This window comes from Cervus elaphus, chromosome 23 (assembly GCF_910594005.1).
Source record: "Cervus elaphus chromosome 23, mCerEla1.1, whole genome shotgun sequence".
Lineage (NCBI taxonomy): Eukaryota > Metazoa > Chordata > Mammalia > Artiodactyla > Cervidae > Cervus > Cervus elaphus.
The window spans coordinates 38321185-38347845 of record NC_057837.1 but is presented as its reverse complement, the minus strand read 5'-3'; the positions used below and the strand labels follow the sequence as shown (position 1 = coordinate 38347845).

Sequence of the window (26661 nt, the reverse complement as noted above, 5' to 3'; positions counted from 1 at the left end):
GCGCTCAGTGGGGAAACCCTCCCTCCGGCGGGAGCGCGGGCGCCTCCAAATCGCGCCGTTTCTTTCTCGCGATATCTCGTTGACGTCAGAGCTTGTCGCCATATTGGGCTCTGGCTGAGTAATAAATTCCCCCGGCACAGGCGTGCGCGCCCTTTCTTGAGACGCGCCTCGGTATCAGAGTGTTTGGGCTTCCGCGTCCCCAGGGCGGCCCTGCGGTTGGCGGCTTCCGCGTGGCCCGGAGCGAGGGTAGGCCCCCGCGTCGCTTCTTTGCCCGGCTCCAAGATGGACGGCAGCGGGGACGGGGGAGGCCGCCCTGGGGGAGCACGTGGGGGCGCCGCTCGCCTTTCCCGGGGCTGCTGGGACGGTGGCGGAATCTCGAGGCCTCCCGCAGCCGTCGGGCAGGGAGGCTGGCGGAGGCGGGGCCGCGGCCGCCCCTTCCCCTGAGAGGCGCCCCGGCGGCGGCGGCGGCCCAGCCTCTTCTCTCCTCGCACAGCCAGGCGGCTCCGCTCGAGACCCGCGTCGCCATGGCCGCGGTTCCCGAGGTGTTGCAGCAGCAGGAGGAGGACCGCAGCAAGGTGAGGCCCTGGCCGCGCTCGGGCTCCGAGCCGGGAGGCCCCGCCGGCCCTCTGGGCCCCACGCTCCTTCCCCGGGCCCCCAGGGGACCCCGCTGCCCTCCCTCCGCGTAGTCCGGGGCGCTCCCGCGGGACCCGGGCCGGGGGCGCACGCTGCGCCTTTGTGGTACACAGTTCTCCCACGGGGAGCCCGGCGGCGCACGTGAGCCCCACTTTGCATGGTGCGACGGAGCTCCGAACCGCCCCCACCCCTCCAGAAATTCTGGGGAGATTCCGCCCAGGCCGAAGTCGGACCCGTGTCCCCCCCCCCGCCCCCCCCCCCCGCAACTTCACTAAGCGCTCAGTACGCCGCTGCGGGACTTGTGTCATTTTATGAGGTTCTCAAATAGCTGAACTTTTCGCCCTTTAGACGTGTGTGGATGTTAAATTATCCTTCCCTGCCACCCGAATCTTTAGATCTAAAAGGTAACCAGTGCAATAAATGCGTGTCACCGTAGCCGATCAAAGATAGAATTGGGTCTCCGCTTTTATTGGTCCTGTCTCCAAAGCAAGTTGTTTGGAGAATACAGGGGTTGGTGTGAGCCACCGCGGTTTGTGCAGAACCGTCAACAGAAAAGTTTTTCTAACAAAATTGAAAAATGGTAATCTAGAAACTCGAGGTGCTCTCAGATTTGGTCTGGAAGGCATCGCTTTAGAAACCAAAGCACGTTTTTTGGTCCACAGGTCTTTGGAGAGAGACCTTTTCATCTAGTAAGTGGCGAACCTCCGTACGGCTGGCTGGGTTAGTTACTGAAAGTGTGAGGAGAGGGTTTTCGTTGGCGGGGGGTTTTATTTCTTTCAAAGTTGAAAGAAATTTTTTTTTTCCTCCCTAAAGCCGGAAGTGGGAACTTGAGAAGACTTTTGCTGGAAGATTCCAAAGGTAGTTTTCTCTCTAGAAGTTTAGATGGCCGCATAGAAATTTTGATATCCCCCACCTTGCATCTCCTTTCTCGACCCAGAATTAGTTTTACACTGCTGTTTAAAACTTCACTCGACCTTTCTGTTTCTTAGTATTGTATAGCCCTGCTTGGTTTTAAGTACCTTTACCACCCTCTGACCCTCCAGCACGATAGGATTGTGAAGGCTACTTCCTTCTGGTTTTAGTGACTACAGGAAAGGACTATATAGAATTATTTCCCCGATTTTCTTTTAATTGCAGAAGTAAGGAAATAGGAAACTTAAATGTTACTCTTAACACATAGCTTCATTTTTCTTCCTCATCTCTCATATTGGTCCTGTGATGTGGATTAAAATGGTTTTTTGAAGTGAAAGTTCAGGCTTGTTGGACTCTTTGACCCCATGGACAGTATAGTTCACGGAATTCTCCAGGCCAGAGTACTGGAGTGGATAGCCTTTACATTCTCCAGGGGCTCTTCCCAACCCAGGGATCGAACCCAGGTCCCCTGCGTTGCAGGCAGATTCTTTACCAACTGAGCTCTTGAGGTTTTAAAGAAACCAACATTAAGATGGTTTTTAATGTTCATCAGAAAAGGGAGTTCCAAATGGGACAAGAGTGAAATAACAGGAGGACAGATCTTGGGCAGACAGTTATATTGCTGTAATACAGCTTTATTAGTTAACTGAAAAGTTTTGCTTTTTTGCTGAAAATATTAGAAGTTCAAACTTTCGGATTGTCTGCTTAGGGATTTCCATGAGGGATAGGGGTTCTTCGAGGTTGGCCCCACTAATAAGACAGGGAGCATAGTTGATCTCGAGGATTTTTAATCCATCTACTGAACTTTTGGCTCGCAAAACAGGAGAATTGGCCTGTATCCAGTAGCCTGGTGCTTCCATTTAGTGGTATCCTTTTGAGCTGACGGTGTTGGTTTGTCCCCTTCCCCAGAAAGCAGTTGCATGATTAATTTGGTTTTTAACTAATCCTGTACTGATGGGAAAGATTGTGTTACGGCCCTTTAGGGACCATAAAAAAAAGTTTAGAAAAGTAAGGTTTTGCCAAGTCTAGCTCCTGAAACAAACAGTTAACTAAAACTCTGTTACCATTAGGTTCATCTCCAAGATGAATTAGTGCAGTACTGAGGCACCGGCGCCGCCCTCCCCCCCCCCCCCCCAACACATACTGGCTGGATCAACATCCTAAGGTGCCTGTAGATTTTAATGGTTTGAGGGGAAAATTGGGTTAGGCAGAGCCTTGTTCCCCTAAGATATTTATTCAGGTGTCTAGTCATTTGCATGTTCTCCAGGTCTCCTGTTCACCTCAAGGTCCTTTAAACATCACACTTAGGTTCCCACCCATATTGTGAAGCAATTAGCCTCCAACTAATAAAAAATAAAATAAAATAAAAAGAAGGTTCCCACCCACAGACTCAGTGTGTGTCTGTTGTGATCCTGTGAGTCTCGCCAACCTGTGGCAAATGGAGTGTGGGTCCTGATTGTCTCCAGGGGTGTTTTTTGACTCTTGTTAGTGAACTGAAGTCAATGTGCCAGTGTACACAGAAGCTTTGTAAGCCCACTCCCCACTGCAGCCTAGCCTTGTTACTTTCACCTTAACTTTTCACTAGTTGGTTACCTGGGCTTTGGATGGTGTTTTCCTTTTCAGAGCCAGTCATTAATGTTTTACCTGCTACTGCTCTGGTTTGCCTTATGACCAACCTAGATAGCATATTAAAAAGCAGAGACATTACTTTGCCAACAAAGGTCCGTCTAGTCAAGGCTATGGTTTTTCCAGTGGTCATGTATGGATGTTAGAGTTGGACTGTTAAGAAAGCTGAGCGCTTAAGAATTGATGCTCTTGAACTGTGGTGTTGAAGACTCTTGAGAGTCCCTAGGACTGCAAGGAGATCCAACCAGTCCATCCTAAAGGAGATCAGTCCTGGGTGTTCATTGGAAGGACTATGCTGAAGCTGAAACTGCAATCCTTTGGCCACCTCATGCGAAGAGTTGACTCATTGGAAAAGACCCTGATGCTGGGAGGGATTGGGGGCAGGAGGAGAAGGGGACGACAGAGGATGAGATGGCTGGATGGCATCACCGACTCGATGGACATGAGTTTGAGTAAACTCTGGGAGTTGGTGATGGACAGGGAGGCCTGGCGTGCTGCGATTCATGGGGTCATAAAGAGTCGGACCCGACTGAGCGACTGAACTAAACACATGTGGAAGTTGTCTGTAGGGACACCACTCTACCAGCCTAGATGGAGTGTCCTATAACTTATGTTACAAGGACAACCTGAATTTTCACCAATACTTCAAAGTCCAGAGTAACTGATTGTTGTGGGCTGAAGTTTTCCACTGTGTTTATGACATGACTTTAAATTCGAGAAGTATGACTTCTCAGAGTTGCCCACGCCTTAGTTCTGGATCAGCAACTTGCACAGAGTGTCTTAAGATCTTTTGTGAATACTACTGTGACAGATCACGATCTGCCCACTTGATCTGCTGTGGGAAGAAATGGCCCAGGGAGATTATGAGGGAATTTTTTGGATTCTGAGATCTTAAGTTCTTTGGTATGAGACCTAGTAAGAGACTAAGATCTAATAATGTAGAGCTTCAGCTTGAACCAGTGTTTCTTAATCTGAGCACTACTGACAGACATTTTGGGCTTCCTTAGTGGCTGTCAAAAATAAATGCAGACATTGTCAAATGTCTCTTGGTTGAGAATCCCCAGTTTAGACTTTCTAAGATGGTATGATGGGGTAGGTCAGATTATGTTAGAGGCTAATCTTTAGTGTGCCAGTTTGTTTCTAGTTTTTTTCATGTGTTTGATAAATTCTAAAAAAACAGCATAAAACATAAGCATTGTTGACTCTCTTTGACATTGATAGAATTAGCCTTCACCCAGTATTGAGGAACCTGATCGAAAGATGGTAAAGGGTTCCAGGTAGTGGAGGGTTACAAAGGCTGCTGCGCTTACCGTGTTGGAGTTCACCGGCCACTTCGGACAGTGGAAACGAGGCTCTGATGCCAAAGTGGTGTGGGGCAGAACTGAAGTTGAGTGAGACTGTGCTGCAGGGTAGAACATGGTTTAAAAGCGTGCTTTTTAAATATGTTGCTCTCTGTTGTCCTGATTGCTTGAGGAAATTAGGATATAGTTCTGTAGGTCAGCAGTACCATTGACCAGTGGTGAAAGGCACATGCAGTGAAGTTAGGTAGTATTTACGGAAACAACATTTCAGTGAACCCAGCTTTATAGAGGGAAGGGATGGTGGGGCATCTTGTCTTGCATGAATAGCAGATTTGTTTTTTATGGGTCTAAATTGAGAAGTATCTTCACATGACTGTGAGAAACTTGCTCCTTCTACCCCCACCCCGAAAAGGATACTTCACCCCCAACACCTGTATGTTTTCTGATTAGCCATTGAGTTGCTCCTTTAAAAAAAAAAAAAAGATTACTTGTGTATTTTAGCTGCCCAGTTGCCTGACCAGGGATGGAACCTGCCACGCGCACAGACGCCCCCACCCCCGCACTGGGTAGGGCAGTCTCAGTCACTGGACCATTAGGGAAGTCCCCACCGAGTAACTCTTAAGAAGAGATTTCCCCCCTCTAAAAGGGGAAAGTGGAATTTCTCAACTGTCTCGTACCTCAAAGGCAAAACATAATTACATAGGTAAGAGTGAAAGTGCAAGAGCAACTGACCTTCAGTACAGATGTTGGGTCCTTGGCTTGACTTCCCCTCTTTTTACACATTTGGTGTACATTGTTCAGACACTGATACCTGCTCTGGAGAGAAAACTACTTTTCTCAATAGTTGCTTATGTTAATCTGTGGTACGTGTTTTCTGTCAGAAGAGTTTATGGTTTACTTGTTTCTGAGGGGTAGCTCCACAAGCCCTTGGGTCTAGTTATTTAGTGCCTGTGATATGGGGCACAAATGCAAATTTTGCCAGCCCTATCCTCAAGAGCAGGACATAAAAAGCTTGCATGTTGTGGTGGGGGGTGCCAGGTAGCTGGTGAGTGATAAAATGAGGTTAAAATACTTAGTATCTGAAAGATCTGGGAAGTGTGGTACCTTTACTAAACACAAGAATCCCACCAGGAACGGGCAGCCTTCTCTTCTCTCTGTTGCCTTTTGTGTCTCAAACTCAGAAGACACAATCCTAAGCTCAGGCAGCTCTGTCCATGTTGCTGAGTAATCTTTGTTGGTGGTAAAGGTAAATTTTTTTTCTCAAACTTTTCTCTTTGATCTTAGGTTGAACATAAAGTAAGACTGCTTTGTAGTAAAGAGTTGTGGACTTGATAGAGTGGGAACTTTTGGTAGGGAGACTTCATGAGATCAAATAGTAGGTGAAGTGAAGGTCATTCAGTTGTGTCAGACTCTTTGTGACCCCATGGACTATACAGTCCATGTCGTTCTCCAGGCCAGAATACTGGAGTGGGTAGCCTATCCCTTTTCCAGCAGATCTTCCCAACTCAGGACTCGAACCCGGGTCTCCTGCATTGCAGGCGATACTTTACCAGTTGAGCTATCTGGGAAGCAGTAGATGAAGCACTTAGCTGTAAAAGGAAGAAACTAGTCTCTGTTTGTGTGTGTATATGCGCGTGTGTGGCAGCCACATCGTCTGTAGCAGTGGTATGTTGATTCTCAATGGAATTTCTGTGCTAGGCGATGTTTATAGATCTTGTAGTTCAACCTTTCACCTTGTGAACTCTTGAAAATAATCCAGATATCTTGTAATTAGGTGGATTTCTCAATGAATTTCATTTTAGCCAGTGATTCATCTTAATCTCTTCTTGGTTCCATGTTGGCATCTGACTAGCTCATGGGCTTGCAGCCTTGTGAAATGATGATTCAGTTTATCCATTCGCTGAGTGCGCTGCGCTGACCTTCTTCCAAGCCTGGGTTCCTGTTCTAGGAACTCTGGGTTACGTGGTTGCCAAATGCCCTGCAGTCTGCTGTGTTCTACTGTGGACGGCTTGTGTGTTGGTGGACTACTGGTAAGAATGGCTGGTGTCAGCAGGGATGGGTCCCTGTGGGCTCATCTCGCCAAGATGAGTGGTGGAAATCTGATCACTTGCTGCAGCTCTTTACCTAGTTTTTCATTAGTGACTTTCCATAGCTGTTATGTTTGTGAGCAGACAGATCTCGAAGTCTTTGGTTCTGTGTTCCTTGAAGACTGAGGTACAATATTGGCAGGGCTGGAATTACAGGGAGGGGAGAGGCAGTAGTGGAGGGAGGAAATAAACCACAGATACAGTGCTACCTGGAAGGGCAGAGCTCTTGTGTTGCTCACAGTTCAGTTTTTCCATGTGCCGGTGCTCCAGGGGTAAGCTGGCATAGAACACAGACAGGTTTCTGTTAGCTTCAGGGCAGAAGAACTTGAACCATAAAGAAAAATTCAGAGAAAGATACGATACTAGAATTTCTTACAGAACACTTCCTTCCTGTGAGGTGAAACAGTAGCAGAGTAATGTAGGTTTCATAAGTATGCATCATGTTAATCTGCTTTCAGAAACTGCTGCAAATCCAGTAATTTGGATTTTCTGCAACAGAGCGTTTTTGGATTTCCTTACTGAAGTGTATTGGACTGGGCATGGCATCCCTCCCTTTCCAGCTGAAATAATGGTTCCATGCTGCTTACAAACCATGGGTTATCTGTGGTTTTGGTCCTGTCCCCGGTAGGGGTCTTGGGTATGTTAGGCAGTCAGGTGAAGGGGGATAGCAAAAGAACATCCTTTGGAGAGCATCAGTTTGATGGGAAGAACCTGGTGTAGCCCGTGCTGGCTGGGTGTTTTCTGCTCTGGAACTAGAGAAGGGAGAGGCACTTAAATGTGAAAGGCAGGCTTTTCCTCTGCCTGTGGCAGTTTCCATGTAACATTCATGTTAAGCTGGAAATACCGGGGCTGGCATATTCAATTTCTTGCATGTATACAAAACTGGTTAGATTTAAGTAATGTTCAGCTAGACCCCATTCTAGCAGATGAGAGTCACCATGAATATGGTTTCTTCCTATTGTGGCTTGTCATTTGGCCATATGGCAGTATTGTAAACGAGTCTGTAGCCAGTGGTAACATTTATTATACTTATATCTTCACCGAAAGTTCTGAATTTCTGAATCTAGCTTTGTGTGTTGTCCAGCCATAGAGGTACTCTTTACCATCTCTGAACCGCTTCACCTTTTGAAGAGGGGGTTTTGCAGATGGTGTTAACTTAGCCTTGTACCAAAGTGAGTCCAGTGCGAGATCTGGACCCCTAAGTGTCCTTAGCAGCTCAGAACTCTACAGACCATCCTTTGGCCAGTGTCAGGTGCCCCAGCGCTGATGAACAGGTGAGGGAGTGCATGGGGGTTTGGTTTTACTTTTTCTCCTTTTCAAGTTCTCTTATCAAGCATTCATATTCCCTTTCTGGGGGGTTGCGAGGCATATGAGATCTTGATTCCCTGACTAAGGAGCACGTCTGCACACCCCATAGTGGAAGCACCAACTGGTACCACTGGACCACCAGGGAGGCCCCCCAGATTTCTTAAAACAGTGAAAGTTTTGTTTTCCAAATGAAGAAATGCTTGTTTACTCCCTGTTCTGTTCCCTGATCACTGTGGTCCTTACTGTAAAGGTTAATGTGATAAGTATTCTGGGGCCTGAAATTCCACCTAAAACTTGGTATGTGATGCAGTGGTTTCTGTAAAAATCTGCAAAAGAAAGTCTTTTTAAACTTGCCTTCCACATAGAGTAAATATGTGATAAATTTGGTTCTCACAAGTGGCCTAAGGGAATGAGAAAATTAACAGGCCTAATGGTTCTGAAGCCCCCCTTCACACGGCTGCCTACAGGGCTGAGGCAGCCCGGGGATGCTTGCTGAAACCAGGGGACGGGTGGTGAGTAGGGGCTTTGTGTGGAGGCCTGCCACCCGCTCCTGTGCCCTCCACCCTGTTATGTATTTAGCAGGGACTGTGGCATGGGACTGTCAGAGCAGAAAAAGGAGTGCTGAGCTTTTAATCACACTGGATACTTCCCGACTGAGGATACAGTGCTGACTTAGAAGCTTGAAACATTTCGCAACTTTTTACTTCTTTGTGATTTATCTCTTCCTTGTCTGGAGAGCTACAGTACAAGGAAGTTTGTTAATGACTTGTGAATAGGGGCCGTTTTTGAGTTGGTGAGGGTTTGCCTACTCAGAATTTTGCACCTCATCTTTTCAGGCAATTCCTTAAGGCCCAAATGCAAACTTCTCGTGTTAATCTGGTTTTTTTTTTTTTTTTTTTAATTGTTGATTGTTTTATTTGTGGGAGAAGGGTGTTATATCATGTTTGGGGTGAGATTGTTCAGACTCCCTTCCTGGGGTGGTGACAGCTGGTGAAGAAGCTAGGTGCTTGATGATGTCTTGTTAGGGTGCAGTCTTTCCAAGCGCGGGTGGGTTTTGTTAATTCTTTTGTGTCCTTATCACACTATCTTACACTAAAAAATGAAATACCTTTTGCTGGCCAGAAAGGAAGACAGGAAAGCAGTGAAAAGTCTGGGGTTACCTGTGTGGTTGGAGGTGTGGGAACAGGGCCGACCTCAGCGTCCACCTGTGAAGCCCATTGCAGCTTTGGCTCCTGCTGTGATGAGCCCATGTTCATCCTCCTGGGTGCTCCAGCCCTAATTCCAGAGGCAGTGCAGTGGTGCTTGCTGGCTTATGGGGCTTGGCACTTAGATGGAGTTGTCAGCATGTTCAGAAATTGAGAGGAAGCCAGGATTTGTGACCTCTCAGGCAGCAGAGTTTCAGGAAACATGGCTCTTGTTGCTGAGCTCAGGGAAATGCTCCTTAGTCCTGGCCCTCGGTCTGCCCCACCTTTCTTTCCACCGTTAACCAGACCAGCTTTATTCATGTACTGATTCTGACACATAGAAACGGAAGATCAGGTGGGTGGCCAATACTCTCTGCAGTCAGACTGTTGTGAGTTGTGTGTGTGTTGTGAGGTCTTTCTGAATGCTGTATTTGCCCAGTCATGAATTATCAGGAGGGAGGTTTTATCAGAAATGTATCAAGAGCCAGAGTCACAGCTCTGAAGTGAAGTATCCCTGACCTAGAAGCTTTATCTTTGTTTGCAGAGATTTCATAAATGGACATGTGAAAATTAAGCCAAACAAGCAAATATTTCATAGGCATCATCAAGAATTTATTTGAAATATGTGTTTAGGTTGACATGGCAGGAACTGTTAAGTATGTTGTAGTCTCAAAAATACCTGATGTTAAAATGAAGTTCTGGTGGCAAGAACATGAGGCTTAATTCTAGCTAGGAAAGCTGTTATAGGGCTAATTCTGGCTATTGCAGTCAAAATTTTTTTCTCAGTCACAGTGCTGAAGAAAAACGGGACGTACTGACTCTTCCTGAGATACTACAAAGAAGTAAGAAGTAATCCCATGCGTTTTTTAAAAAATCTATTTAATCTTTTTATACCCGGTGGAACCAATTTTTCTGTCTTTGGTGGTTTTATTTTGAAGAAAAGAATTCAGAGGGAAATACTTGGGATTCCCTGTTCCCTCATCTTCTTAGGTCCAGTCTCCACTTGGCATCTCCATCTTTCTGTGTTCAGTAACTGAGTGTCCCGGCAGCCTCACTTCAGCTCTAGCTTACAGTTGTGGGCCTGGGGAGGGGTGAGATGCTTAATCCATGCAATTTCTCATCTGACAGGCCTTCAGATCCACTGTCAGCCTATCTTTCTTAAGAATGAAAGAATTTACCATATTTTAGATTCAGTAGGAATTTCTTTTTTTTTTTCTTTTAAGGGAAACCATTTAGCCACTTTTTCCCCCAGTAATCCACTTCTTTAAAGAATTCTTTTAAAACTGGCAAAACTGGAGTTGAGTGTTATTTTCCTCTTGAATTTCCAGCTCACAAAAATCAGTTATTTTTGTTTCCGTGGTAGTGCTCACCCTTCTGCTTTATTTATATGGAATCACAGTGGAATTCTGATAGTTTATGCCTTTGTTGGTTTTTACAGTTCATCTCCTGTTCTAGATCTCTCATCTCCTTGAGACAGTCCCTGAATATACATAGGTCCACTCTGGAGTGGATTTTTCTCTCCATCCAAGACCTCATACCACATGACTGTTCTTTGTACCTTCTGTCTCTAGGTTATCCCAGCCTCTAACTTTGAACACCTCTTGACTGTTTTTGTAATTTGGGCACATATGTAGGAAGTTCATGATTTCATTTTTATCTGTTTGAAGCCTTCTTAGTACAGTTCTTTAAGTATTTGGTTAAATGTATTTTTCACACAAAGTATGTAATATACATGATATTAGAATCATATAGTTGCTTTGTTTAGGTTATAGGAATTCACTGGACCCACCTGTGCACTTAAGAGCAGTTGTCCCCACAGTTGCAAATAGATACCTCAACTGACTTTGTTCTAAATGGTCATGGATAGATTGCTAAAAGTTATTACTAGCTCCCCATTTTTGGATGGATGCTTTTTAGGACTAAAGTGGACTTGCGACTAATAGCTAAAAAATGTATTTCAGCTGAGATCTGTGTCAGTGGACCTGAATGTTGATCCCTCGCTTCAGATTGACATACCTGATGCACTCAGTGAGAGAGATAAAGTCAAATTTACAGTGCACACCAAGGTAAGTGACAGAATGACTTCAGTAATGAAAACAGTGCCAGATTACATCTCTGCTACAGTGGGTGTGAGCTGAAGTGCTACTGAAGGGTTGCACTCCTGAGTGAGGGCCCTCCTCACTCACTCTGATCGCATACCTGCTCCTGTTACAGCCCTCTGCTCTGTGGGGCAGCCTTGGGCCCCGCTGCTGGTGTGAGTGTGGCTTGTGTTCTGCCTGGGAAGCTCACCAGTCCTGCGCAGCTCCACCTTTGTTTCTAATTTGCATGTGTGGCAAGTGCTTGCTTTTCCCATCTTTGCTCAGTTCTTGGCCATCACCCAACCTATTAAGATTTAAGACTTTTTCTCCAAGTTTTAAAAATTTTATTTTCAAGTGTAACTGATTTACCATGTGTTAATTCTCCTCCAGGTTTCTAATTTGACAAAAGCACTATGCCAGTCTGAAAACTACAGGAAGTTTAACTTCCCAGAGCCCTTTCAGGAACATTTTTAGCCGCCTTTCTCCTTCCATGCTAGTTAAGTGTACTCAGTGCTTGTCTTATGCCAGGCACTATTTTAAAGGGGTTGCATGGACCTGATTTTCTGGACATGATTTCCATTGTGATGTTTTCTGATGGCCATCTTACAGGTGAGGGACTGAGGTACAGGTCTAGATAAAGTAAGTGGTGGAGACACAGTCTGAGACAGGATGTTTGGAGTGAGAGCTCTTGGCGGGTGCCTCCCATCTGAGTCGCCCTGAAAGGTGGAGCTGTGTGACTAGAATTCCTTGAAGAACACATTGAATCTTATCTCTGACTTTGCTAGTGGTAGGGAGGTCATGTATTGCCACTTTGTTCTTTATTAGATCTCTTAAAAACCGGATGATTTGTTGTGCATTTTTCCCACTGTGCACTGCATGAAACCCAAACCACTTTTTCAGAAAATGGTAGTTAACTGTCACTTTGTCTTTTCTTTACAGACCACACTGCCCACGTTTCAGAGCCCAGAGTTTTCTGTTACAAGGCAACATGAAGACTTTGTGTGGCTACATGACACTCTTATTGAAACTACAGACTACGCTGGGCTTATTGTAAGTGCATTTTGAATAATCAGATAATTATCAAAGCCAGTTTCTAATACCTTGCTATTCATTTTGTTTTGAGAGATTTACCCACATTGTATAATGGGTTGTGAAAATAGTCTGAGTTCATCTGTCAACTAGCGTATATGTTCGCTGTTACTGGTAAAGTCTAAAGTAAGTGAAAACAGTGTTAGAAGCACAGTCTTACAGTCCACAATCTAAGAGGGCAAGCAGCTCCGTGGTGTAACGTCTTGTCTCCTTTTTGGGTGTGGCGTTTCCTTTCAGCCATCAAGTTGAATTGATTCCTGGTGGTGGTGGTGGTTGGTGTGTGTAGTCTGCTGAGAAGGCAGTTGTCTTTGTGCTCAGCTGCGGAGAGTTGATGCCTGGCTACAGAAAGACACTTAGCTGATTTTAAAGGACAGAGAAATGTGGCTTGATCTGCCAGGCCAAGAATCTGTCCAAATAGTTAAAACAAAATCAGTACTGAAGCTTATGTTTAAGAATGTTCATGCAAAATTAGAATCTTTTGTCCTGGAATAAAAAAATTCCTTGTAAGTCCAGAGGTTAATACCTGGTTAATACCAGAGGTTAATACTTCATTGGTTTCATTTTAGCATTGGTTGTAATATATAAATTAGATAGTTGCAGCAGAATATACAGTTTGCCTTATAAATTGTTCAGTTATTAACCGAACAGATGTCAAAGTGAGTGCCCAGTTATAGGAAGGACCCTTCTCTTTTAAATTGCCAAAAGGAACGAGGGTGAGGGAAAGCACAGTTGACTTTCAGAGCGCCCCCTCCCCCGCCTCCTGAGGGTGAGGGTGGGGGTGGGCCGGGAGGGTGCTCAGGAAGTCAGTGCGTTGCCCGCAGATCCCGCCAGCGCCCACCAAGCCCGACTTCGATGGCCCTCGAGAGAAGATGCAGAAGCTGGGAGAGGGTGAAGGGTCGATGACCAAAGAAGAGTTTGCCAAGATGAAGCAGGAGCTAGAAGCGTAAGTGGCTTTCCTCGATGGGGCCCTGTCTTCTGAGGAGAAAAATGATGAGAATCTGACAGATTAAGTTTTTCAAGTGTAGCAGTTAATGAATTGCATGGCTACTGTCAATGAGTTGCATGGGGGTGTGGAGGCCTGGTCTTTAGATGATTCCCTGGTGATACTTGGAGAAGGAAATGGCAACCCACACCAGTATTCTTGCCTGGAGAATCCCATGGACAGAGGAGGCCTGGCAGGCTACAGTCCATGGGGTTGCAAGAGTCGGACACGACTTAGCAACTGAACCACCTGGTGATACTGGACAGACTAATTTTTCTCTTTGTAAACCATGCTAGTTAGGGAATGTTGGTCTGGCAAAGTGAAGAACTAAACCTTTGCCTGTAATGTACAAAAAGCTTTCTTCCCTAACATTTGTTTACTGAAAATACAGTTGAAACTAGATTGTAGCAAGTGCTGTTAATAAGGAACCATTCTAACAATGGCTACATTGATGGCTTGAAAGAAGTCCAGGTCTGCAAGAAGCTTACTTTAATCTGATTGTAATTCTTTCAAACAAAAATGGATTCTTTATGCATAGTTGAAGGTTTGCACGAACTATCCTCCTGCTCCTTCCTCTTGCCCTTCCCCTATTCATCGGGGTCCATTTCAGCAGTTCTTGCCAATATGCTGCCACAGACCCAGGTGAGCTAGGCCCGGGCTTACACTCCTGCCAGGCCTGCCTGGGCAGCTCTGAGGACAGAGCACCACACTTGCAGACGTGGTTTCTTGCTGTTGAGCATGGAGTGTGTAGGTTGAGATAAAGCCACTTTGTAATTTCTGATAGTTCCCAGCTTTGTTAGACTCCTCGCTGTGTACATGGCTGCAAAATTAAGGGCCTGTCATGGTTTTGAAGAAGCCATTGTTGTGTGCTGTAATTGCACGTGGGTTTGGGCTTCACAGATGTGTCCATCAACTCTGGTTATGTCACTTCCCCTTCCATGGCTATTTCACAAATTCCAAAATGAGAGCTGCCTCATTACCTAACTGGATACTGAATTATACCAGGCTGCTTGGGTCCAGTTCAGGTATTGTGTGTAGCTCTAGGACAGCACAGTGGTGTCCCGGGAGTGGTACTTGGAGGTGAGCTGAGCTGAGCCTTGTGCCTTGTATTGCAGTGAGTACCTTGCTGTCTTCAAGAAGACTGTGTCTTCACACGAAGTCTTTCTTCAACGGCTCTCTTCTCACCCTGTTCTCAGTAAAGATCGCAACTTCCATGTTTTTTTGGAATATGATCAAGATGTAAGTCATTTTAATTTCATTTCCACAATCTAATTGCAGTGTACAAAAAAATACATATTTTCTGAAAAATTGACTTTCAAAGTTGGATTTCTTATCAATGCAATGGAAACCTTTCTTAGCCCCCACCCCCCCGCCACATGCTCACTGCCTCCCACAGGGCAGTAAGTCCAGTGTATATAAAACGTTGCATGCAAAGATTTTGACCCTTTTCCCCCTCAGTTAGTTTTGGGATTATTTGAAAGTTGATCCACATTCATTTTTTTCATTGAAAGGAGACATATGGTTGCCTTAAAAGAATACATTCTTTTTCTTATATATGAGGCAGGCACTGACTTACACATTTCCTCATAGTCTTCTAACCAGTGAATAATAGCATAACAACAATTCTACCCAGAATTTAAGGACACTAAGACTTGATGCCTAGATAGTTTTTCAAAATATCTCCTGAGTCATAGAATTTGCAAGAGACTCTGGTTCAATCCCTGGGCCAGGAAGATCCCCCAGAGTAAAGGATGGTAGCCCACTTAAGTATCTTGCTTGGAAAATTCCATGGACAGGCGAAGCTGGTGGGCTAGAGTCCATGGGGTCGAAAAAAGTCAGACGTGACTGAGCACACACACACAAGACTTGATACATAGATGGTTTTTCTAAATACTTCCTGAGTCATAGAATTAATCACCTGTCCTCAGGTTTAGTTGTTTTGTCTGATATTTTAAATGTGGTTACGATGGGGTTAAAGGTGTCTTGGGTGTGCTTATACTAGTGAACAGTTACTTGGGGTGTGTTCAGAACTTGATGGAAAATATATGTACCATTAACTATTTTGAATTTCTTTTCAGCTAAGTGTCAGGCGGAAAAATACCAAAGAGATGTTTGGTGGCTTTTTTAAAAGTGTGGTGAAAAGTGCTGATGAAGTTCTTTTTTCAGGAGTTAAGGTAAGTGGTCTTTAGCTGTTTAAGAAAATTCTCTCTGTGTGAATAGGTGACCTTTTCTTTCTTCAGAATAGATATTTGTGAAACAAATGGTATTAGCTTCTCAAAAATGGAAGTATTTTCAAGTTTTGGTTATTTTTATCAACTTACTGAACTTTCGCTCATTTTCCCAAAAGATCTGTTCTTTCCCAGGAGAAGGGATGAGAGCCTCACTCTTCAGTTTTCGTTGTCTCCTTTTCTGTAAGGAAATGATACTCAGTTATTCGTAAAAAAATAAACCATGTGACCAGTCTTTGGTGCTGTTCTCCACAGCTGCACTGTCCCGGTAGCCCCAGCCTTGTGTGGAGTTGAGCACCTGACCAGTGCGGTGCCCTGGTGTAATTAAGGGCATATTTTGTCTACACACTGGATTTGTAGGCCTTTGGTAGTGAAGAAAACATAAAACATGAGAAGTAATTTTACCTGTTTCTTTTTATACTGTGGCTACTAAGTAGAAAGTTCTAAGTGGCACGTTTGGCTCACTTTATTTCTGTTGGACTGTGCTGTTCTGGAACATAAATAGATGTCCCAAGTTTCTCAGTAGCATCCTAGGTGTGGTTTATTTCTTTGCTCCCCAGTTACTGTCTGGTGTCTGAGTTTGCCACTTGTGGTCTTGAGTAAGGAGACTAGGATGTGGGTAATGCAGGCCTTGTCAGAAGTTTGGAAGCTCTCGGGCTGTCTCCGGGTGGCGGTGAAGGTGTGAAGTGGGGGCATTCGGCATCCCTGGTCAGTGCCCCCCAGATGCCAGTATTGCGTCCCAGGCCATGTTTCAGAAATGCAGGTATCTGAGACAAGGTAGCAACCCACCTGGCCAGACCACCACTTTGGAATTTTGGAATTGCTGCTGGAGGTCAGCAAGCTTTACTGGGCTGTGCTAAATGGCTCTTCAAAATGGTTCTCTTGATGTTTCTTGCCAGCCTTTCACTTTTCACTAATCCCTGATGTGAAATGTTAATTTAAAAAATTATTTAAATTTCCCTGGTCCTTAGAGGTTAAATTTCTTATGCCCGAGCTTATTTCTTTGTTTGTTTTTTTCCCAATTATTTTCAAGCTTATTTTTAAAATATAAAATACATATTCATATGTAGAAGTTTTGTTTGTTTGAAACTTTTTTTCCTTCCCTTTTAGGAGGTAGATGACTTTTTTGAGCAAGAGAAGACTTTCCTCATCAACTATTACAACAGGATCAAGGATTCCTGTGCAAAGGCTGACAGGATGACCAGATCTCATAAAAGTAAGTGCACTCACCCACTAGCCCCCTACCTCTGCTTAAGTGCCAGCTCTGTTCACATGAAAGGACTGTCCTTGTTCCCACAGGTGTCGCAGACGATTATATCCACACCGCAGCCTGCTTGCATAGCCTGGCTTTAGAGGAGCCTACAGTCATCAAGAAGTAAGTTTTCCTTGGGAGACATTTTCTCTCATCCCGTAATTGAAAACTTGTGCAATTAAGAATATAATGAATAAGGGCTGCATAGTTCAGTTCTGTCTTGAGTACAAGCTCATCGAGGGTGGATGGTCTCCAGCATGCGTTTTATACACCCTCCAAACAGGAGTACTTCTAAGCCATCTATAGGGAATTCAGGACACTTCTGTACCAAGTGTGGTAGCTGTGGTCAAGGACTTGATTGCTGTGTCTGTGTCGTGTGTTTGTTGTTGTTGTTAAGTTTTGACTGCTCTGGGGCTATTCTCATTATGGTGCATGGACTTTTTGTTGTGGAGCTCAGAGCTCTAGGCATGCAGCCTCAGTAGTTCACAGCATGTGAAATCCTCCCAGACCAGGGATTGTCTCCTGTGTTGGCAGGCAGATTTCTATCACTGAACTCTACCAGGTGGTTTGATTAGTTTGATTTGGAGTTGTCACTGAGTGAGGTTTTTTAGCGTCTCCATTCAGGTTATTTCTGGTATGAGATGGTACAGTTGACCCCCTCCATATCCATCTGCATCTGCAAACTAGAAGAAACTGAAGATAGAAAAACATTTTTTAGAAAGTTCCAAAAAGCGAAACTTGAATTTGCTGCACATCAGCTATTATTTGCATAGCATTTACATTGTGCTTAAAACTGTTTGCATCCCTTTACATTTTATCATGCACAGGAAGTAATCTAGAGATGATTTAACATATATAAGAGGGTGTGCATGTATTATATATATCAGGGGCTTGAGCATCTGTGGATTCTAGGGTCCATGAAGGGTGTGGCTGGGTTCTAGAGCCAACACCCAGCTGTTACCATGGAATGACTGTTCTACTAGGCTTGGTCTAGTGGGTGGTAGTATATTTAAGACCTTAAGTCAGAATCATGTATATTTGCAGGTACCTGTTGAAGGTGGCTGAGCTGTTTGAAAAACTTAGGGTAAGGATTTTTATGTTGGTCTTCATAGTATATATTTTATAATCTGTAGATTTCTGCTTACATGATGGTGGCCCTTTTTTTTTTTTTTTAACAGAAAGTGGAGAGTCGAGTCTCCTCAGATGAAGACCTGAAGCTGACGGAGCTCCTGCGCTACTACATGCTCAACATAGAGGCTGCCAAGGTGAGGGCTTCTCCTGAACCAGGCCTGGTGGTGCAAGTGTGTTCTCTGGGTTAGAAATGAAGGGAGATGGGTATTTGTTAGCATCATTCATGTAAGTTATATCACCCTAAATAAAGAAGTAAACTGAGGCAAGCACCTGTTTATTCAGGAAGAGCAGAGGAATTGTATGCCGCATGGGAAGCCACAGGAGATTTCATTGAAGGTCTGGAATGGGCTGTATTTTGGGGCAAGGAGTGCAAAGACAAAGAGTCTGGGAAAGCATGTCATTGGCATGAGGGCGCTGGTCCTGAGCAGAAGCTCATTGGCTGGGCGCTCAATGCTCGGAAGGGGAGGTCAGGCTGGGTCTTCTGTGCATCAGGTATTTGTGGAAGTTAGTCTCTCAGTTCCTACATTCTGTTCTGAGGGTGCGTGTGTCCCCCAGGTCCATCTTCAATTGAGATCTTCTCAGTGACGTGCCTTCTTAGGTCTGATACCAAGTCCTTAGTGTGTGTTCTTCAGAGGCCTGAAGCAGGAGGGCTGGTGCCAATAAGAGTTTGGGGAGTTATACGCTGCTGGATGGGGACATAAGTGGACATACACCTAAGGGGCTCTTTCTGAGGCAGTTATCTGGGGTTTGTTATCTTTTATTGAACTGTAGTTGTTACTGCATCCTTTGAGTCATGAAGCATTGCTTAACCAAAAGCAAGATGAAGTGTAAGCAGAGTAACATTTGAAATGGAACACATTCTTCACTGTCTACACTGTCCTGACGACATGTTTAAATTATTTTTATGTCATTGTCTTTCATTCACTAAGTCATGTCCAACTCTTTGCAACCCCATGAACTGCAGCACACCAGGTTTCCCTGTCCTTCACTATCTCAAATTTGTCTGTTGCTCAAACTCATGTCCATTGAGTCGGTGATGCCATCCAACCATCTTATCCTGTTGCCACCTTCTCCTGTCCCCAGTCTTTCCCAGCATCGGGGTCTTTTCCATTGAGTTGGTTGTTCACATCAGGTGGCTAACGTATTGGAGCTTCAGCATCAGTCCTCCCAGTGAATATTCAGGGTTGATTTCCTTTAGAATTGACTGGTTTGATCTCCTTGCTGTCCATGGGACTCTCAAGAGTCTTCTCCAGCGCCACAGTTAGTATCAATTCTTTGTCTCTCAGCCGTCTTTATGGTCCAACTCTCAAATCTATACATGACTGCTGGAAAAATCATGGCAAAGTGGTGTCTCTGTTTTTTAATATGCTAAGTTCATCATAGCTTTTCTTCCACAGAGCAAATATGTTTTACTTTTGTGTCTGTATTGATTTTGGAGCCCAAGAAAACAAAATTTGTCAGTGTTTCCACTTTTTCCCCATCTGTTTGCCATGAAGTGCTGGGAACCGGATGCCATGATTTTTTAATGAGTTTTAAGCTAACTTTTCCCCTTTCTTTCACTCTCATCAAGAGACTCTAGTTCTGCCATTAGAGTGGTATTATTATCTGCATATCTGAGGTTGTTGATAATGATTTTTATATGAAATATACTAAATTAGGCAGCATAAAATATTAAGCTAATGGGAAAAGGTCATCAGGAAGTAGAAATTCTTTCCCCCATAGTTTAGTTTTATTATAAGTGATTAGTCTTTTGACATGTTTTCTTTTGGGAAATAACCCTGTGGTCATCACTGTTTGGTTCCTTCTCTTGATGCATATTGAGATCTTAAGGAGTGGGACTACATGAGGTGGCTGCTGTCTGACCTTTCAGGCAGTAAACCAAGGTACTTGTCTGGTTCTTAGACTTCAGATGGTCTTCCTGTTCTGTTCTAGAGATTTTTCAGTATAGGTATAAGTACCATGTATCATATCTGTCGATTTTCCTTCTAGGATCTCTTATACCGACGCACCAAAGCCCTCATCGACTATGAGAATTCAAACAAAGCTCTGGATAAGGCCCGGTTAAAGAGCAAAGATGTCAAACTGGCCGAGGCACACCAGCAGGAATGCTGCCAGAAGTTTGAACAGCTCTCTGAATCTGCAAAAGAAGGTGAGTGAGGCCGCTTCTTTCTTTTTGAAAAATATTTTTATTTGCTCTATCAGATCATCATTGCAGGATGTGAGATAATTTTGTTGCTGTGATGGACTCTAGTTGTGGTACGCTGGCTAGCTTCGTTGCTTCTTGGCACATGGGATCCTTGTTCCCTGACCAGGGATCAGACTCATACTCCCACCATTGCAGTGCCGATTCTTAACCCACTGGATCTCCAGGAAAGTCCCTACTTTCACTTTTTATTGGGAAACAATTTAAAAAGTTTACAGAGAGAAGTTGTCCAAATGGTGCAGAGGATGCCCACATGTCCTCTGTCACCTGCACACGTTCATGTGTTTCTGCTGGTGTAATTTTATAAACACATCTGGGTGTTTTTTTTTTTTTTTTTAAACTGCTTAAGATTAAGTTATATCCTTCTTAGTTGTTTTATCTGTAAAAACTTGGCTATGTTTCTACAATACAGTTACCAATGAGGGTTGTATTTAGTTTTCGCTCTAAAATCTCCCTTAATCTGGAAGGAACACATCTCAGGTTTAGTTTCTTTCTTTTTTTTTTTTAAACACATTTGTCTTTTGGAAGACCGATTTCTTTTTGCAAATATTAATAGATGTCCCTCACTTTTGTTTGGTCTATCTCCTCGCGATTGGATCCTGGATGCTGTGTAATTGTGGCCTTTTGAGGGCATCACATTTGAGGATATGTTGTGTCCATCTTCCCCTCATATCTGTGTGTTTTGATGACACAGTCAGGGGTTTGTCCACTGTGTACTTGACTTCTTTTTTCTATGAGCCGCTGATGAACAGACTGTAGGAGACAGTGTGAGACCAGGCATCGCCCTTCCTCCCTGGATGTAGCCAAAGGCAGTTGTCTCTCCTCCACTCCAGCCCTCCTTTTCCAGGTCAGCTTTCAGTGCTACCTATCCTTTATTAACACAAGATTTCCCTTCTCTCCCTTTTTTAAAATCATTTTTACTAGAATTCTGGATTCCTATTTTCCAGAAGTTTAAAATTTTTTCAGTGTATTAAGTTATTTTGGTGTTTATAGTGTCTGGAGTGAGCCCATGGCATGGCTTTAAGCTGGTGTGTCCTACGACACCCCATATTTTTGAGTGTTTAGATACTCTGTTTTAGTCTTAGACTTCTCCTACTCCAGCCCTGAAAATCACCATTTCTTCCAGGAGCCCATATTGAGTACTCTCTGTGCCCATTGCTTCTGGGGTGCTTCTGCTCCTAGACCCTTCCACTGACAGTGAGGAAGTGTCAGGGTGTGTGCATACACACCTACTCCTTAGGGATCATGAATCCATGATAGTGACTCAATTCTGGTCCATCTCCAGGGTTCTTTCTTGCCCTCTACCATTCCAGGATAATGGGCTTTTTAAAATAATTTAGGACTTCCCTGGTGATCAGTGGTTAAGACGCCACACTTCTAATGCAGGGGGCACAGGTTCAGTCCCTGATCAGGAAACTTAGATTCCACATGCCAAAAATGAGAAGATAAAATATAGTTTTATAACTTTATTGGGAGATGGCATACCATTTCCGTTAAACATGAGTGTAGTAGGTAGTCTTTTCCATAGGGGATCTCAACTGCCATGAAGCTTTTAGGGGCCGTGGAACATACCAGAGCAAAAGTTGAAGACTGTGGTCTTACAGAATGTGAATGTGCATTATAGTGGATTCTGTACTTGATTCATCCTCAAGACACCCTCCCCCTTCAAAACTCTAGGTTTCCGTGTGAAATGCATATCATCATAAGACTGTTATCTCAGAACGTTTCCCTCTTCTGTGATCCTGAAGTCTTGGTGGATCTGGAGGGTTCTCCTTTTTTTAGCTGAGTCTGGCCAGGACTATGGGGCCCTCCCTCGGAGAGGGACTGGGCTCCTCTGTGCAGAATCTCTGCTCATGGCCTGTGGACACGCCCATGTGGCTGCCCTTGGGATTCTTTTAGAGAGGCACCTCTTCCTCACTGCCCTATACTTAAAGTAAAATTCTAGCTTTAAAAAAAAAATAGCTAATTTAAATGTATAAGGAAAAAGACTTCAAAGCTACCACATTGAAATCTCAGGTAATTATATAGACCAGAGTTAGTGGCTTTGATAATTTTGGTGTTTTTCTTAAAATAGTGCCAATTTAGCCCGAACTTGGTTGCGGAAGGGTTGTGCCCGTGGCATTTGATAAGCCTGGGTGTGCTGCCTGTAAAACTGCAGTGTGCTGTCGGATGCCGAGATGAGTGGCTCTTGGCCTCACGGCCCCAGGGTGAGGCTCTCAAGTCGTGGCTGACTAGATGGGAGCTGTTGAACAAGCACAGCACCGCGGGCAGGCGTCCTGGGAGACGGATGGGTGGTCCTGGAGGGGAGGAGGAGAGCTTATTATGACATCCCACACGACCAGCCTGATAATATCTGAACTGTCATTAATGTCAGTATATGTTTGAGTTTTTACTTGGCTCTTAACATGACGTTTCTTTTCTACTCAATGCTGTGTAGGTAAGGTTCGAGAGGGTGAGTTTGCTTCTCAGACCCTCAGCACCCGCTGAGGCTGAGGGGAATTTGATCAAAGGAAGTTTAAAATAACCCATAAAAAGATCCTTGCTGCAAGCCTGCAGTCTTGGAGGGGAAAGGCCAAGCAGCTCAGCTCAGGGGACCCCAGGTGTTCAGGAGCGGTTTCCATGTCAGGTGTGTGTCCCGATGGCAGAGAGAAGTGAAAGGTGAGGTGTAGTGGGAACCAGAGCTCTAGAGGTCATTTTGTTTGTGAAAATGAGGTATGGAAGTTAAAGATGGAAATTGCTCAGTTTTTCTTGGTAAACTTTGTTTTGTAGAGCTAATCAATTTCAAACGGAAGAGAGTGGCAGCGTTTAGGAAGAATCTAATTGAAATGTCTGAACTGGAAATAAAGCATGCCAGGGTAAGTCTTATCTTTACACAAGTCAGCTTTGGAGGGTGTTTTTCAAATTAACTTTGCAATTCACTATTCCAGTATGTCATGCAGTTGGGGCTGGCTTTGTGGTCTTAATCCCCTGTGGGTGGATGGGAACCACTTGATGGAATATTTTTTTCCACTGCAAACCAAAAATCTGAAATGTAGTCTTGATGAAAAGCTGCTTTGTGAGAAGAGCAATCTTGGTGGCAGTTACCCTGCTTCCCTCCTGACGCCCTGTGGGCCATGCTGTGGAGGGCTTGTCCTAGTAATTTGTTAGCAGCCATTATAGCAATTGAAAGCTCAAGTTTGCCAATTTGCTAACTTCAGATTTCTGATACTAATTCCTTTTTGGTTTAAAAAGGAGGGAAAACGTCCTTATAGATGTAATGTGTGTAGGATAATTTAGCCCAGAAGAGATGGAGAGCAATGGTTCTCAGTGCTTCAGGGTTTTTCTGCCCACGCCCAAAGCTCTTTGGGCAGTTCCTGGGTGCAGCTGATCCTGACCCCCTCGGGTGCTGTCTAGTCCAGGGCGGTTGGGTCAGTATCACTACTCATCCGCACTGGTTCAAGCAGGGAGTCTGGACAATTTGTGTGTGTTTTGAATTCCTTTATTTTGACCACAACAGAGATGTTTCCTCACTTGGTTCTTTAAGTCCTACCATATCTGACCTTCTAAATTGGAGTTCTGAAGTATCGTTTGTGTGTCATTTATACATAATGTTCTGAGTATTCTGTTAATGTGAATTCCTTTAAAGCGAGAACTTTGTAAAACATATCCCGCCAAGTCCTATGTGAATATTTATCATTTATAATCTCACCCACAACTGTTTTTAGCAACTTTTTATCCAGTCTTCCCAAGGCCTTTGACCTCTCATATCGCGTGCAGGTTCAGCCACATCAGTGGGATTGGCGTGGCTGCCGTGGGAGCAGACCTGGTGTGGTGGTGCTGACTGAGGGCAGTGACCGGGGCGAGGGGTCTTGTGACTCAGGTGTCACTGCGTGAAAAACAAGCACCAGCCCAGATGTCTGGGTGTGAGGCCTGAGCTCAGGTGACTTGGAGGTGGGAGGCCCGGAGCATTCACTGGATTCCTTTTTCCAGAACAACGTGTCGCTCCTGCAAAGCTGCATCGACCTGTTCAAGAACAACTGAGTGAAGGACTGAATGTGAAGAAAGCCAGCATCACTTGCACTCAAATCATTACCACAGAAGATTTGATTTATCTTGACTTCAGTTTAAAATTATGTGAATACGTATTTTGATTTCTAAAGATCTTAACACTTAACCATGTTGGTTTAAAAATATTTCTATTGCATGCTCCTTGGACATAACTAATCCTGATGGCAGTTAATACCTCAGTGGGTAGAATCTTAAGTACTGGGTTCTCCTCTAATTTGTAGTGACGAAGAAAGGGTGCGGAATCACGTGCCTTCTGGAGCAAGTGTAATCAGCAGGGGCCCCACACATGTTGTCTCAACTTTCATGTGCCCGGGTCGCTGTAATTTAGGGTAGGTGCCTGTTAATAGCAGATGAGTCAGCTACTTGTTAAGGTAACAGACATTCCATCCCTTTGTCAAGTGATTTTCCCCTTTCTTACTCTCACGGATCAGTAGTCACCTTCAGTTGTTTGTACTATAACAAGAGCAAGAAAAATATCATATCTTTATATATACCCTTTGCAACTCCATTTTTATAGTTGGGATACAAATATTTGTGGGGAGAGGCTTATCTTGAGGGTATAAGAACAAGTAATGTGAACCCCTCCCTTCCTGGTGGGGGTGCAGTATGTGTGTGCTTGGACTTTTTATAAAGCATCCAATAAAATAATCCATGCTGTCCTGTCTGGAGTGATTCTGGGGGGAAACAGGCCCAGTGCGCTGAGGCTGCAGCCCAGCTTTGGGGTGGTGGGATAGCGCCTGGCGCTGTCTTGGCCTCTCTTCTCATTCTCACATTCAGGGGACAGGCCTTTTCATAAGGGTCCATCTGCCGCATCATCCATCACTGAGCCTTGAGGTGGTATCCACCAGATTTCCAAGTTTTATTACATCTTTTATAATTATTTGAAAGATATACTTTGAGATGTAAAAAAGTTCACCCACCCCACTGCTTTTAGCAGTCTTAATCAGTTGTAACTGGTGTGGGGGTTGCAAAATATTGGTTTTGAACAAATGTTAAACTGATGTTGAAGTCTTGTCTTCCCAGCCAGTTAAGCAGCTAAAATTTACTCAACAGGCCTGGACACAGTTGTTCCTGCTCTCGTTGATTTTAACAGTCTGGGTTCCTGACCGTGTCTCCGTCTTGCTCACCTGGCGGCCCGGTAACCAATACTCGCCCCAGCCACAGTAGCACAGGTGTGTTTGGGGTTGCACCTGGACCCAGGAGTTGTGGCTGCTGGCCACCTTGCCTCAGGGCTTGAGAGGGGCACTTGGTTTGGACAGCATGGCTGGGTGTGGTAAAGGTGGCTGGGATACTGGGGACCAAGTTCTGGACCTGCTTAGTGGCTCAGGGGCTCCCCTTCTGAGCCAGCCAGGTCTGTAGTGCAGCAGGGCTTTAAACTAGGTGTCCCTTACGGTCATGTGCTTGTGTTTACCTTCTGATCATGATCTTGCTGGTCATGAAGCTCCATGGGGTTCTGGGTGGGTGGGGGCATTTCTAGTCCTATCGCCTGTCGCCCCATGTCTGTCAGTGGAGCAATCACTGCCTTTCTGCAAACCTGGGCTCTTCCCCAGGGGCCAGGTGAACTGGGCTCCAAAAGGACAGGCTCCCCTGTCCCCACACCCTTTAGCACGGGCAGACCTGTTCAAGCAGAGTGAAGTGATTCCTTATTGCCATTCAAAAGGTGTTCATTTTCTGTTTATAATCTTTATTTCTGACTACTAGAAAGGAATTCAATTTATAAACTAGGAAAGAGAAATCCTCAATCATACTGCATCCCATGAAAGTCAGTTACTGAATGTTTCTGATTTCCTGTCTACCTATGTGTGTAGTTGTTGGTATTTTACAGAAAACTATCCAGGGCTTGGTCTCTGGAGCCTCTGGAGTCCAGAAGCCTGAACACTTCTGCATCTTTTTGTCTGGACTGTCAGTCCCACCAGAAAGGGCAGGACCCCCTGCAGTGTGGAGGAGGTGAGGGTGGGCCACACACACACAACCCCACCCCAGCTCCAGCAGCTGCCTTCTCCATGCTGCAAAGGCTTCACTTAGACGGAAAGATTTAGCACAGCCATTTTAGGAGGATTTTAATTTTAATTGGGTCTTACTTTCATGCTTTACAAAACCTCTTTTTAAAGCTTGTTAAATTGTGAGACCTGTAATCTTGGGAAAAGAGAGCCCGTAATCCCAGCCCACAGCCACTTCATCCTACACCTGCCTTTCAGCTCTTGAATTAATTCATGTGGTGCACCCTCAGCCTAAGGAGGGTTTTTAGCATCAGTTAGATGGGTGGGGGTTTTGAGGGGGTCAGGAAAGACGCCTTGTTTTTTAACTACCATGTTGCAGACTTGTCATTTTGGTAGAGTTTGAAGATGGGTGGAAATGATGTGTCTGAAGCCTGGTGTGCTACAGTCCCTGGGGTCGCAAAGAGTCGGACACTCTGCACTGCAGGTCACGGGAGGGGACTGTTCCCTGCTCTGATACCTAAAACCAGGCGAGATTCCCAAGCAGCAAGTTAAAACCCTGCTTGGTTTAGGCTAGGACCAGTTTTTCCCAGATTCAGGCTTAATATGCTAATTCCTGGCCTAGTGATGGAATGCCCAGCTCCCCACTGGCCTGGCCTGCCG

At 44.7% G+C, this 26661-nt stretch overlaps 1 protein-coding gene and 1 non-coding gene across 6 annotated transcripts; both read left to right on the top strand.

The window, feature by feature from the left end:
- Window positions 1-18: 18 nt before the first annotated feature.
- On the top strand, window positions 19-24718 carry SNX5 (sorting nexin 5). Of its 5 annotated transcripts, none has more exons than XM_043882995.1 (14): window positions 19-246; window positions 498-575; window positions 11013-11117; window positions 12069-12179; window positions 13040-13161; window positions 14316-14439; window positions 15279-15374; window positions 16539-16644; window positions 16728-16803; window positions 17725-17764; window positions 17859-17945; window positions 19801-19960; window positions 22784-22869; window positions 23984-24718. In XM_043882995.1, exons 2-14 carry the CDS (start codon window positions 525-527, stop codon window positions 24032-24034), a joined length of 1215 nt encoding a protein of 404 aa, XP_043738930.1. In that variant the 5' UTR covers window positions 19-246; window positions 498-524; the 3' UTR covers window positions 24035-24718. The 5 variants fall into 5 exon arrangements, 4 of the variants coding, with proteins under 4 accessions (XP_043738930.1, XP_043738928.1, XP_043738931.1 ...); XM_043882993.1 differs by having other exon boundaries at window positions 109-246; window positions 494-575; XM_043882996.1 differs by lacking the exon at window positions 498-575 and having other exon boundaries at window positions 119-246.
- On the top strand, window positions 6344-6579 carry LOC122682327. The gene has a single exon (XR_006337342.1). It is a non-coding gene; the product is annotated as a small nucleolar RNA SNORD17 (small nucleolar RNA).
- Window positions 24719-26661: the final 1943 nt, after the last annotated feature.